At 39.5% G+C, this 13,859-nt stretch overlaps 1 protein-coding gene across 2 annotated transcripts in view; it reads right to left on the bottom strand.

The window, feature by feature from the left end:
- Nucleotides 1–13,859, bottom strand: part of ADGRD1 (adhesion G protein-coupled receptor D1) — a 2,063,662-nt gene that overhangs the window by 137,100 nt on the left and 1,912,703 nt on the right. For both annotated transcript variants that reach the window (XM_044068759.1, XM_044068760.1), the window contains one exon: nucleotides 13,715–13,841. In XM_044068759.1, coding sequence (XP_043924694.1) covers nucleotides 13,715–13,841 — 127 coding nt within the window. The remainder of the gene's footprint in view (nucleotides 1–13,714; nucleotides 13,842–13,859) is intronic.

Below are 13,859 nucleotides of genomic sequence, written 5' to 3'. Positions count from 1 at the left end.
ATATCATCTCTCCTACATCTTTAGGCTTTATGTGTTCCCACAGGCATAATCAAAAGCAAATGGAGTCAAGGACTGACTGATCTCATGGAACACAAACAGAAATTCCTCATTGCACCTGAATTGTGCTGATAACAGGAATTCCTTTCTGAATATTCGGATAAGGAGAATCACCCATTCTAGTGGGTGATGGTGATGTTCTCACAATTGTTTTTAGGTACCACAAGATTCAAGACTGTCCATATTTGTAGTCTAGTCAGAAGAGGCAGGTATGTCACTCAGAGCTGTAAAGAATACCCTTGCTTTTACATCTCACGCTTGAGGTATGTGAGTTAAAAATTGATTCAGTTGAAGATTTTTCTGGTGAGCAGGGATAGCCTGTCTGATTGGTCTGCAGCATTTCCACCTGGAATGTTTTAATCGTAACTGTGGAGAAAGAACTTATTTATTTATTTATGTATTTATTTATTTATTTCACATTTGTTAACCGGGTTGGTCCAGCTGAGTTACAAAAAAAAACATTTTCAGTGGAAACCCAAGTAGAAAAGCTCCAATAATGATTACAGCAATAAAAAGTAAAAGAAACATTATACATAAGATAAAATAGAGTACAAACTGAAATGCCGGTATACAGAACAAATTATAGTTGTCACATAAGAAAGTGTGAATACTAAAAAATATAAACATGCAAACAGTTTAGCCACAGTGCTGAAAAGCTAGCATGTTCTAATATTTACATGAGTTAGAAGTAATGCCAAGACATTTCCTAAGCAGAGGTTGTAGAATGTGAATAGACAGAGGTATATGGGAGGTTAAGTGGGGTGATTGCAGTGACAGATCTTGGAGTTAAGCGAGTGATCTTTGAGTGTCTTTTTAAAGTTGTTGGCATGAGTTATACTTCTGATATGTAATGGGAGATTGTTCTAGCTATGAAAGACAGAGTATTTATAAAGGATTTTGCCTACATTTTTAAAGGGTTTATAGGTCAGTAGTAAGAGTTGGTTGGAACTACGGAGAAGTTGATTGGGGGGGTGTAACAGGACAGAAGTTTGGAAAGTGATGGGCAGGTAGTGGAGTTACTGAGAAAGGAGTGAGCAGTTCAGAGTTGCGTGAGAGCAAGTTGATGTGGGGAGATCAAGCCAGTGACATTTCTATAGGGCCAGGCAGTGGTGGGAGGAGTAGCGATGATTTACAGCAAATCTAGCAACTTTATTCTATGTTGATTTGAGTTTGTGAATACGGGTAGATTGTAGGTTAGTAAGGAGAGGGGAGGCATAGAGTAGGGTAGGTAATAAGAAAGTTTGAGCAAGGGCACATTTGGATTCTGCACTAATGTATTTTTTATTTCTGTAAAGTAGGCCTCATTTTTTTTTTTATGCTTTGTTGGACATGTAGGTCAAATTTTAGTTGGTCATCAATAATGGTGCCGAGGAGTTTAGTTTGTGTTTCAACTTTTATAAGAGTGTTGTTGACAGAAGAGATTGAAAAGGGAGATTTATAGTGGGAGAGGGAGTTAGGCAGAAAAAAAAAGGAGCTTTGTTTTATTGGGATTGAGGATGAGCTGATTGTCATTGAGCCATCTTTCTACAGAAGAAAAGGAGTTTTGTGTGGTAGTTAAGAGGTCTGACAAGTTTTCAGAGACAGATATCAATGTGGAGTCATCTGAATATTGGTTGATAGAGGAGTGACCGCAAGAAATATGGAGGTTATTGGTAAAGGTGTTGAATAGCAGAGGGCCAAGGATGGAGCCTTGGGGGTACCCCAGTTTGGATAGAGAAGAAAGGGGAGAAAGAGTTTAGCCATCTAACTGATTGTTGTCTGTTAGAGAGGTAGCTGGAAAACAGTTGAGGCAGTGTGAGAGATGTTGAGACGGGATAGTTTGGAGAGGAATAGAGAGTAAGAAACAGTGTCAAAGGCTTTAGATAGATCAAGGAACAGGGAAGATAGAAGTTTGTTGTTGTCTCTGGCCATAGCAACAGTTTCAGAGAAGGAAATAAGGGCAGTACATGTGCTGTGTTTAGGGCAAAACCCGTGGTGTGTAGGAGTGAGGAGATTTTCTTGGATCAGATATGTTATTAGTTGAGAGTGGATACATTTTTGGAAAGATTTTAGACAGAGGAGAGAGGATAGTAATGGGTCTGAAGCTGCTAGGTTCAATTGAATTACCACCCTTGTGTAGAGGTATAGTGTAGAAAGATTTCCAGAGGTCAGGAACTATGGATTCTTGAATGGATCTATTAATTAAAACAGACACAGGAAATGCAATAGAGTCAGCATATATTTTAAGGAACTGCGGGGGAAGGTTGTCAGTAAAGGGAAAGCAGGGTTTAATTTTCAGGAGTAATTTTCTGATGTAGGAAATAGAGGCAGGTTTGAATGAGAAAGTGTTGGCATTGGCAGTCGGAACGAGAATGGTAGAATGGTTTGTGTTACAGGTGTCTGTAGTAAAAGAGGAGTTATTAGGAATGAGCTTGGCAATAGTCTCTATGAAATAATTGTTAAGAAGTGTTGCAGTCTCTCTTGGGGTGTTGTTAGGGAAGGAGTTGGGGGTAGTGGGGGTACCAAGATGGAGAATTTTGCTAATAGTACTACATAATTTTTTAGGGCTGGTGTAGTGTTTAGTTTGAGCTTGGATGTAGTACTTTTTCTTATCGTGGTGGATGGTTTTTTGGGGGGGGATGTTCCTAAGTTCTCTGTAGAGTTGTAATAGTGAGGGTGATTTAAATTTTAGCCAGAGTTTCCAAGCCATATCTCTTTTTGCCATGAGGGAGAGGTATTTCTAGTGAGCCAGGGGGCATAGTTGGATTTGGCCCTCATTTTCCTTAAGGGAGCTAGGGACTTCAGGATGTCAAGAAAGATGTGGTTAAATTTTATGTACAGCTTCATTAATGGGCAGAGAGGGCAGGAAAGACCAGTTGATGGTGGAAAAATAATTAATCAGAGTAACTGGGTTAAAGTTGGTGAGTTTTCTACAGTCTTTGTAGAGGTGAGGCCTATGTAGTTGGGGGAAGTATCGATAGATACTTGTTGGCAGGTGGTCACTTATAGTGCTGGGAGTTACAGGGATTATGGTACATATGAGGTTTGTTAGTGAGGATCCAATCTAGAGTGGACTTGGGTATGTTTTATGTAGGTAGGTGGAGGTGGAGATCAGTTGGGAAAAGCCATGGAGATTGATGCTGTGTTGAGGAGAGTGAATACTTAGGTCATTCCAATCTATGTTAACATCACCAAAGATTAACATTTCATAGGCAATATTTTGTGATAGCCAAAAAGCTATTTGTTCAAGTATTGGGATGCTTTTATCTGGTGGGATGCAGATGGATGCAATAGCACATTTTTTGTGGGTATTTAAGTGACAGTTTAGAATGAAAAGTTCATCAGGTTGAAAGCTTGGGATGAAGACAGTAAGTGGGGAGAGATTAAGCTGTTCAGAATACAATATGGCTATACTGCCACCTTTTTTGGGAATCTATCTAGTCAGTACATATGAAATCCTGGAGGTAAGATTTCAGTATCTGAAATGTGGAGTTTAAGCCACATTTCAGACAGGGCTAGAATTTGGGGTTTGTTAGAAGCTATCCAGGAGTGAAAGTTGGTAATTTTATTTACTAAGCTTTGTGTGTTTAATGAGAGGATGGTTACTAGTTTTGATGGAAGGGAGGGAATGTTTGGCGATAGCAGAGGGGATGCAGGGGTAGTATTAGTAGAGAGGGTGAGAGTGGTAGAAGAGGGTGGGGGTTTGGGTGAATGCCATCAGAGAGGAGTAAAGAAATGGAGAAGAGGATTGGATGAGGAGTGTGGAGGTCATAAGAGGAAAGTTTAAGTTTCAGTTTTGGTGAAGTAGAAGTAGTGGAAAGAATGGTGAGTTTGAGAAGGTATCTGTAGTAAAACTGGAATAGTGAGGATGAGATAGTGTAGAAATAATTATTGATATTTATAGTAGATAGGCAGGTGCTAAAGGGAGTTGGTTGAATATGTTTAAGTTACAATGATAGCTAGTGAGGAAGGAGAGGAAGAAGAACAATGAAGCTAGAAGGTACAGGAGGAACACACTAGTAAATGGCTATCTAGTATCAGAAGATAATTGGATAGTGCAGTGGAAAATGTGGGAAGAGTGCAAAATGGGAAAGGAAGTATTAAGTTTGTAAGGGAGGGGGAGTAGTAATGTAAAAGTGTTAAAGTGAGGGTAGCAAGGTAATAGGTTGGAGTGTGAGGAAGGGGTGTGGTTATGTAATGAAGCTTGGGTACAAGTCTAGATGTTTCAGGGGTGGGTAGGAATGGGGGTAGGATAGGAAAGCGGAGTGAGCATGAGCATAGTGAGGGCGAATGTAGCAGGCTGACCTAAACCAGGGAATGCATGCAAGCAATAAAAAATAAATATAATAAATAATATAATAATAATAATTATATAATATAAATAAATAAAATAATAAAATAAAAATAATAATAATTAAAAAAAACTTGGGCGGCCACGGTGGTGCAGTGGTTAGCATTGTCGCCTCACAGCAAGAGGTTCTCCGGTTCGATTCTCGGCTGGGGTGCCTTCTGTGCGGAGTCTGCATGCCCTCCCTGTGGTCTCGTGGGTTTCCTCCGGGTGCTCCGGTTTCCCCCCACATCCCAAAGACATTCTGCAGGTGGATTGGACACTCTAAATTGGCCCTAGGTGTGAGTGCATGTGTGTGTGTGTGCCTTCTGTGGAAGGTTGGGCTGGCAACTCGACACTGTAAAACTCCACTGCCAATCATGAGCGGACAGGTGATCCGCTGTCATAACCCCTAACTGGGAAAAGCCGAAAGAAGAAGAAGAATTAAAAAAAAGTCTGGATGTTTAGCTTGTTTCTCTGATACATTAGAAAGGGGACTATGTGTACTACAGATATGTCATGTCCGCTTGTAGAAAGCAGTCATGTGAATGCCCTGCGCACAGTGGAATGACCAAATGATAGAAAGGCACTTTGAATTATGCACTAGAGGTTTTTGGAGTATTGGCTACATAGAAAGGTAAGGTTAAACTTACAACAAAATAGAGTGTCGGGGGGTATGGAGGTGGAAAAGGTACATGTATAATGAAGGTGGGCATGAATGGCAAAGTCACAGGTTAAAATGGCAACTAAAAGAATGGGTCACAACAGGGAAAACAGTTCTTTATATATACAGTAGAAAAGGTAAGTGAATGACAGACTTGGTCAGCTACACAAAAATGATGAGCAGATCACTGAAAATGGTAAAAAGAAAAGACACTGAATAAATACTTCAGTCTTCACAAATGAAAGCATAGCTGATGGGGCCATGTTTGGGGGGGGGGGAGGAGTTAAAGCAGAATGAGGAGACCAGTTCATGGACATTAGGCTATGGGAGACTTTGATAGGGAAATGGCTTCTGTTAAAAAAGATAAAACACAGAGACAGGATGGCCTGCTTCCCACAGTTCTTCCCCAGCCAGTGTATTGGCAGAGGTAATATTCAGGTTTTCCAACAAATCAATGGCCACTGCAGAAGCATCTGACAACTGGAAGACAGCAGCTATACACCTTTGTAGAAAGAAGCAGGGAATAGGGAAAATCCATGGAACTACAGATCAGTTAGCCTAACAGCAGTGGCAGGGAAGATCAAGAAGAGAACCCAGATACAAAGGCTTGCTGCTCTGCTGCAGAACAACCTCCAGTATGATGTCTAATATGGGTGCACAGCCAGAAGAATGTGCAAAAAAATGAGCTAATACTACGACTTGGTCACATGAGAACCAAATAGGGAATTGCCTGTAGATATGATCTCCCTGGACATTATTAAGTCCTTCAACTCAGTCCCATACAAGTGGCTGGTGTGATTAAGACTAAGGAACTAGACTGATGTATGGTTAAATGGCAGGATGCAGGGTTGAGGTCGTTATGCAAAATCCCAGAATAAGAAAGTAACTAATGGAGTGCAGCAGATGTTGGTTAATGTTGCGGTACTCTTTAGTGAATCTGATTCAGTCATATCTAAAGGTAAAGGGAAACACTAACAGCCTGTTTCCTTAATGATACAAAGGGTTAGCAGTGAGGGACAGGGGAAGAATCTTATAAAGGATTTGAAAAGGCTGACTAAGTAAGTCAAATGATGGGACCACAGATTCAGAAGAGATAAATGCAAAATACTACATCTGGGCTACAGTAATGCTGGTGTGACATAGGATCATAGGAGGATACTATGCTAACAGTCCCAGGGCCCTTACAAGCCTAGCCAAGGTGAAGCCATGTTCCCAAGGGTGTCTGGTTCAAGCAGACACTAAAATCAGCACCTATTACTCCTGTCCAAGAGGGACACATATCACCAAGGGAGTAGAAACAATGGAAATGGGGCAGAAAAAAAGAATCTGGAGGTGTTGCTCATATATGAACTACACCCATTAGAAGCAGAGTAAAAAGAGGAAAGACACCAGAAGCAAAGAAGTACTTTATTGGGCTCTGGTCTGGCTATACCTTGAGTGCCATATGCAGCTCTGGATACCACACATGAAGAGGGATATTATGGTGCTGGAAAGTATCCATAGGATGGAGGTAAATGTATATGACTAGTGGTTAGATTAGGTAATATCTTTTCACGCCAGTCTAGAAAAAAGGAAGGACATAATCTAGGTACACTGGAGTATATTGCAGTGATTTAAAGATGTCATAAGGAAGGACAGATACACTCAGCAGATTGCACGGCCAACTGCTCCATGGGTCTGCAAAAGTGATTGTTCACAGAGTGATTGGAAGATCCACGGAGTCGTATGTGGCCACTGAAGAAAAGATAACCAGACGAGCTCATGGACTTGCTCTGCTATCAAGCAAATGTCATGTAATATAATTTACCTCTAGGACACTGATGTACTGTGGTGGTCAAGGCAAGTGTCACATTATTTAGAGATACTGTCTATGCACTACTAGTGTGGTAGACTTCATATCTGTTTCAGGATATCAAGGCCACTTTCTTTGTAGTGCTATGAGTTAGCAGATCTGTCATTTGCTAAATATTAGCCCATCAGTGGTAAGAGTTTGGTGGGGACATAGTGAATTTCAAATAGGCTATAAGAGTTTGTAGATGGCCTTCAGGTGACTCAAAGGGGGAGGGTTAACAAGTCCATACTGTTGTCAAAAAGGGTTGTTTACCATTAATGTCAAATGAAGACATCATCATAGGATGGAGCACAGAGTGAACACTGAAGATGAAAGACATGGCATCACTGGATAAGATAGAGTTAGTGGCAACCTGTAAGATTGTATTGATCTGTATGCATGAAGCAAATCAGAAATAAAAGTGTTCTTCCCTGGAGATGCTGTGTGAGTGAAGCACACTTACCCTAAATTCTGAAGCCCCAAATAGTATTTGACTGTGCTTGTTAACAAACCTATTTGATTTTGTGTGCAGGACTGGGACAGTAACAGCAATTCTGGACTATCAACCTAGGTTGGTAGTCTTCATGCGTAAAGATGTCTGTATTGGAAGTATGCTTCAAACTACACAGAAATAATTCTCCTAGCAAACACTCCAGTGAATGTCCACACTTGTGCAATGCTCAGTTCTCTCATTTACCCCTATAACCACCAATAGCTATTATGCTTTGCCTGTATTATAATTCTGTTGGTATGTGATGCTCAGTTCTCTCATTTACCCCTATAACCATCAATAGCTGTTATGCTTTGCCTGTATTATAATTCTGTTGGTATGTGATGCTCAGTTCTCTCATTTACCCCTATAACCATCAATAGCTGTTATGCTTTGCCTGTATTATAATTCTGTTGGTATGTGATGCTCAGTTCTCTCATTTACCCCTATAACCATCAATAGCTGTTATGCTTTGCCTGTATTATAATTCTGTTGGTATGTGATGCTCAGTTCTCTCATTTACCCCTATAACCATCAATAGCTGTTATGCTTTGCCTGTATTATAATTCTGTTGGTATGCCTTGTTATTTTTATGTCAATTCTAAACTATATAATTTTGCGTTGAAATTTGTAACTGCCGCACAGATCCAAGTCATGGCTGGAAATTGTCTGCAGATGGGTTCACTAACCTAGTTAAAGTAAATAAACAGATATATAAATAAATAAATAACTCACAAGGAATTCCTTGTATGATATGGCACAGTAAGTTGACCATATTATCAAATTCATTATGGATGGATGATCAGTCATATTACTTGCAAGAAACTGATGTGAGCAAATGTGTTGCTGCACCTGCCAAATTACTTGTCACATGATCAAGATGGAAGTTCTGTGGAGTGTGAATTATATGGTGAGTGTGTTTTCCTGTATATGAGCAGAAAGGGGATGAAAAAGTTTAGAGGCAAACTCAGAGACACACTGCAGTGATGTGTAGTGTGCCATCTTCCATCAAGCAAATGTAAAGAAATCAATATAGTGTGGTACTCCTACACTGTTTGTATCATACAGCTGACTGGTGCATTGTCTGATAAAGTAAACCTTCTCTAGGTTCATAGGTTCATAGATGTTTATTAGGCTAATGACCACAAGGGACTTTTTAAGCCTAGCCATGCATCCCAAAGCTCTGACAAGTTCTGGTATCCTTGATAAGTGTAAGCAGGGGCTTGGGAGATTAAATATTTACAAGCAGGGGCCTGGGAGATGAAACATTTACAGGTTGCCTGTATCCCTTAGAGACATAGGTGCTAAGCCAGGGATCTAGGGCATCATGTTTAACCATTCCAGTATAGTATGTGTATTGGTCACAAAAATTTTGGGATACACAGATTACATTATTGCATATTTTCAACAGTTCTACATGAGCAGTGTTTTATAAATGAAATCTGGTTGCTTGTAGCAGCTGTGATGTGATTTTATTTTCTTATGTGATTATATGAATTTCAGAAGACAAGTCTAATTGATTTTGCCAAAAATAGCCACATTATGATTCAGTGTGCCAATTCTACAAAAATGTAAAGTAGCTTATATGGAGAAGTAAAAAGACTTTGAAAATATTTTTGCAGGGGAACAAACCCTGTATACCCACACATACACTTAATTGTAACAACTTCAAGACTGCAAAGCCTTGGAAAATATGGAATTACAAGTATTTCTTTTTTACTTTGCTTCAGTAATCTTAGAGTTACTTAGGAGGGATAATGGGAGGACAAGGATGCCCATATGGGGTTCAGAGGAACTTGTTCCTTGTTGTTTTGAATTATAAGGTGTATATATGCTATTTAACACATGCTGTATTCAAATATTGTGCCTTCACCATAGAGTATAACACCCCGCTTGGCATGTACCTCACAAGACATCTGCAACAGCTGGAAAGGCCGCAGAAATACCTTACTAAAAGAATCACAGGCCTAAAGCAGATGCCATATGCTGACCATCTAAAAAAACTCCAGCTATACTCTGTGGCATATCGTCTACTCAGAGGCGATCTCTGCTTAACATACAAGGCCATGTCAAACCCTGAGCTGTTGGACATGTTCCACTTAAAGAAATCCCAATCCCTCACAGCCACACTCTCCAGGGATCTAAACCTTGTCATCACAATGAACAAAACATGCTGGAGGGATAGGTTCCTGACCCAGAGACTCCCCATACTCTGGAATAATCTGCCCATGCATGTCAAGCAGAGTGCCTCCTTGGCCCTCTTCAAAAGGAACCTTGACAATTGGATGGCAGATAAGAAATATATGCCGGGGATCACGTCAGTCACCCTGCTAGACAGGGGTCCAGGGAAGTAAATGTTGTGGGAAGAAATATTCAGGGAATTGTTATGGCCAGGCTTGTACAGGCCCTAGGGCCGATAGCCTAGTACTAACCTATGAACCTATGAACCTATGAACCTATGCCATAGGATGGTGTTTGGAATCCCGTGCAGTACCCCAATCAGGTACACCCACAATGTTAAGCTGAGGATCAAAAATAAGGTCCTCAAAAAAAAAGTTTGTAAACTGAAGTAAATTGCTTCCTACAAGTACAACAAGCAGCTTTCTACAGTCTAAATACCACACACAGAGCAATGAAGGGCTTCAGCCCGGACCTGATATGCAATATTCGCTTTCATTTCTGAATACATATACTGCTCTACATTAAAGATGGCATCTGACAATCATGTCCCCTGATATTCTGCACACAGAATGGTTGACCCCTTCACTGCAATTCTAGCTGCTTCTCTGTTGTGCCTGTCTCTGTAGTGATGTGGTAATATTTTACAGAACTGGGTAAGGCACATCAGGTTACAAGAAGTTAATTGTTGATGACTTCAGACACAAGTTTTGATGCCTGTTGTTTCTGTTCTTCATTTCTAATATCAGTGTGGAGATATGCTTTTGTAGGATTGCCTACCAGAAACTTCCATTTCTATGAACTGTTGACTTATCTTCTCAGTGCTCCTCCTTTCAGCCCAAGGGCTGTCCTCACCATACCTCTCAACTGTCTAGACTTTTTCCCTTATATTTTTGGTTTGCCCCTCATAAAATGTGTGTGTGTGTGTTTTTTTTTTTTTGGAAATTTGTAGAGGACTGAAGTCATTAAATAATGACAAGCATTTCAGTTTCAGTTTTCATGTCCTTCAGAAAATGCATGCTATCACAAAACCTGTTCATCTAGCAACTTTTGGAGTTCATAAGAGCAGTATTTAAAACCTGTCCTTATTTTTGGGCCTTTGTCTCCACCCCACCTCCCACCTTCCGTTATTTTTGTCTTTGTCCAGATTTCTTGTGCTAAGAGCTTGAGAGGTGTGTTTCTCACTGGCTGTTACTCATACCTCCCAACTGTACAGATTTTTGCAGAATGTTCAGATTTTTGGCTCAAATTTTTGGTCTGTTTTCCATAAAATTGTGATTTTCTGGCAAATTAGTGGCAAATCATTAAAGACTGAAGTTAGAAAATAATGACAGACATTTGAGTTTCAGACTTCATACCCTTCAGAAAATTCATGCTAATGCAAAACATGTTACTCTATCAACTTTCTAAGTTTGTAAGAAAAATATTTAAAAATTGTCCCTATTTTGGGGCCTTTGTCCTACTTGTATTTGTGGCCTTGTCCAGATCTCTTGCTCTAAGAGGTTGAGAGGTATGTGTTACTTCCTGATCACTATAAGCTGAAAACCAAAATGTTATAGCTCCATTTGGCATTCCTGCCATATCAAGTGTTTCAGAATATGAGTTGTGAGTAACAGATTTCATGTCAAATGTCAAAGACTGAAGCAGTACTGACTTCACAGACTTCAACTATGCCCTGACATAAGAATAAGGTTCATTCTAGTCATGGCATTAAAACCTTTAAACAGATGGAGAAATTAAAGCAGAAAAAAAACATGTAACAGTAGACTAACTTTTTAGCTTGACAAAGATGTGAGATGGTTCATGGAAGCCTGCAAATTCAGCTTACATTCTTCTTGTAGACCTTGACTTGGAAAAGACATATTAACCTTGTGTTATGTATGTGCTGTGAGAGACCCTGTAGGATTATGACATACCATGTCCAGTGCTGCATGCTAAGAATACATTGAGAGCTACAGTAACAGTCTTGGCATTAACAGAAATACATTCAAGATATGTGCTGGTTGTACCAAAAATGCCTCTTGTCACCAATCTTAGTTATAATTTTCATAGAGAGAATATGAAGGTAAGGTGAAGATGTGAAGGTTGTCCTATTTGGTGACCTAGAAGGGGCATCTCTGCTGTTTGCCAATGATGTGCTTTTAGTGTCATCTGTGACCTCTGACAAATACTTGATAACTCTTTGCTGAATGTAAATTTGCTGGGATGAGAATTAGCATCTATAACTCTAAAGCAATTATTCTTTCCCAAGAAAGAGTGGTCTGCTAACTTTAAATATTTTTATGTGTGTGTGTGTGTGTGTGTGTGTGTGTGTGTGTGTGTGTGTGTGTGTGTGTGTGTATATGTCTGTGTGTGTCTGTGTGTGTGTGTGTGTGTGTGTGTGTGTGTGTGTGTGTGTGTGTGTGTGTGTGTGTGTGTAATTGCGTGTGCACGTGTGTGTGTGCGTATGTGTATGTGCGTGTGTGTATGTGTGTGTGTGTGTGTATGCGCACACGTGTGTATGCGCGTGCACGTGTGTGTGTGTGTGCGTGTATGTGTGTGTGTGTGTGTGTGTGTGTGTGTGTGTGTGTGTGTGTGTGTGTGTGTGTGTGTCTGTGCAAGAGTACAATGGAATGGCTAGTTTAGATACACTGCTATGCAGAATGGGGCAGTGGAAACATTAATGATAGCTTAACATTTTGTAGTTATAGGAGACAGTCTTGTGGTACTGCAGAACTCTGGATGTTAATTAGTTATATTTTTTTGTTACACTTTATATCTGGTTTCACCTTTTGTTTGATTCTGGCAAGAAGTCAGAATCAAAACCAATTTTACTGGCTATCTGAAAAAATGGATTATGGAGTTTGCCAAGTGGTCAAAAATGAACTATATACACTTTTCAAAGTCTGACTCAGAAAATCCATAAAATTAACACTGTGGGTCTGTATAGTCATAACAGTGTATACTAGAATGAATGACGGTAACTGAGTGGGTGGGTGATAGAATAAGTGAAGGCAGTAAGTGAGTGAGAAAATTAATGCATGTAGAGTGGGAAGTAATTGCGGAATGACTGCCTATAGAAATGACGAGTGCAGACCTATGTGATTGACTGACGCACAAATGAGTAGGAAAGACATTTATTTTTTCCTCTTAAATCAGTCTATATGTGATAATGTTAACTCTAAGTATATGGCAAATTTTAGCAGGCAGGTCATATGCTCATGTCTGACTACAGAAATGCAAGCACTTCCACAATAATTACCATGACATTTAAACAGGAACACTAGAACAAATATCTCTAGTACCCTTAAGAAAGCCATAGATGTTTACAAAGCTTTCTTCACTAACACATTTAATTTAAGCTAAAAAACAGCATCATAAATAATATTTCACACCTGAAAACAGACTACTATGAGATGTACAGCTTGAAAGATTAATTAAAAAGAATATTTAGTAGTCATGCAAAGACAGAGTTCTGTTATCATTTTTATAAACACTGTGTATACAAAATAGAGGTTCCCACTCAGTTGTAGAGCTGACAGCTCGCTATTAAGTAAGCTGAATATTTTTAAACTTGCCTAGTACAACTGTAGACCATATAAGGCTTACATGAATGAGGTCTAGGATGAAGAAGCATCTTAAAAACACTGTTGCTGAACAGACTTGTGGTCAGCTCTGTAATTGCAAATGTCTGAGATCTCACATTAAAATTAGTTTCTGGTCTTCTCTTATCTCAGCAAGATGCATTTCTGTATGTCACAGAAATGATCCAGTTTTATCTAGACAACGATAGGTTATAGAAGCATCTGTGTAAGAATTCTATGCAAACAAGCCTGCATGGATAACAGTATAAAATTTCCAAAATAAAACTGATGAAATGCCACCATATAGCTATAATTCTTTTTCTACACCATCACTGAACTGATTAGACCAATAATGAAAAAAAGTGTTAAACTAGTGAACATTTTTTTATCAGAAGCCTGAAGAGCTACAAATACTACTTTTATAGCAAAAAGTGTAATATATTATATCACTCACACTGTGTGTGTGTGTGTGCGTGTGTGTGTGTGTGTGTGTGTGTGTGTGTGTGTGTGTGTGTGTGTGTGTGTGTCAGTGTGTCTTTGCTATATATTAAATAAGAATCTTAACATGCATGTCCTAAGTGTGTAATATGAATTCCATGCAAAGAGATTCAGCTGAAAGACATACCTGTAAGGAGTTAAAAATAGCAAACATGTACTTAAATAATATAGAGTGATCATTGATGGCTAGAACCCCAAATATCCAGGAGCTTCCGAGGATCGGCAACAACACTGCTACTGCCTTGACAGTCAACCTATAAATGAAAAACATT

Source organism: Protopterus annectens, chromosome 4.part0 (assembly GCF_019279795.1).
Source record: "Protopterus annectens isolate FY-2018-M chromosome 4.part0, PAN1.0, whole genome shotgun sequence".
NCBI classification, from domain to species: Eukaryota; Metazoa; Chordata; order Ceratodontiformes; family Protopteridae; genus Protopterus; species Protopterus annectens.
This window is presented reverse-complemented; position numbering and strand designations above follow the sequence as displayed.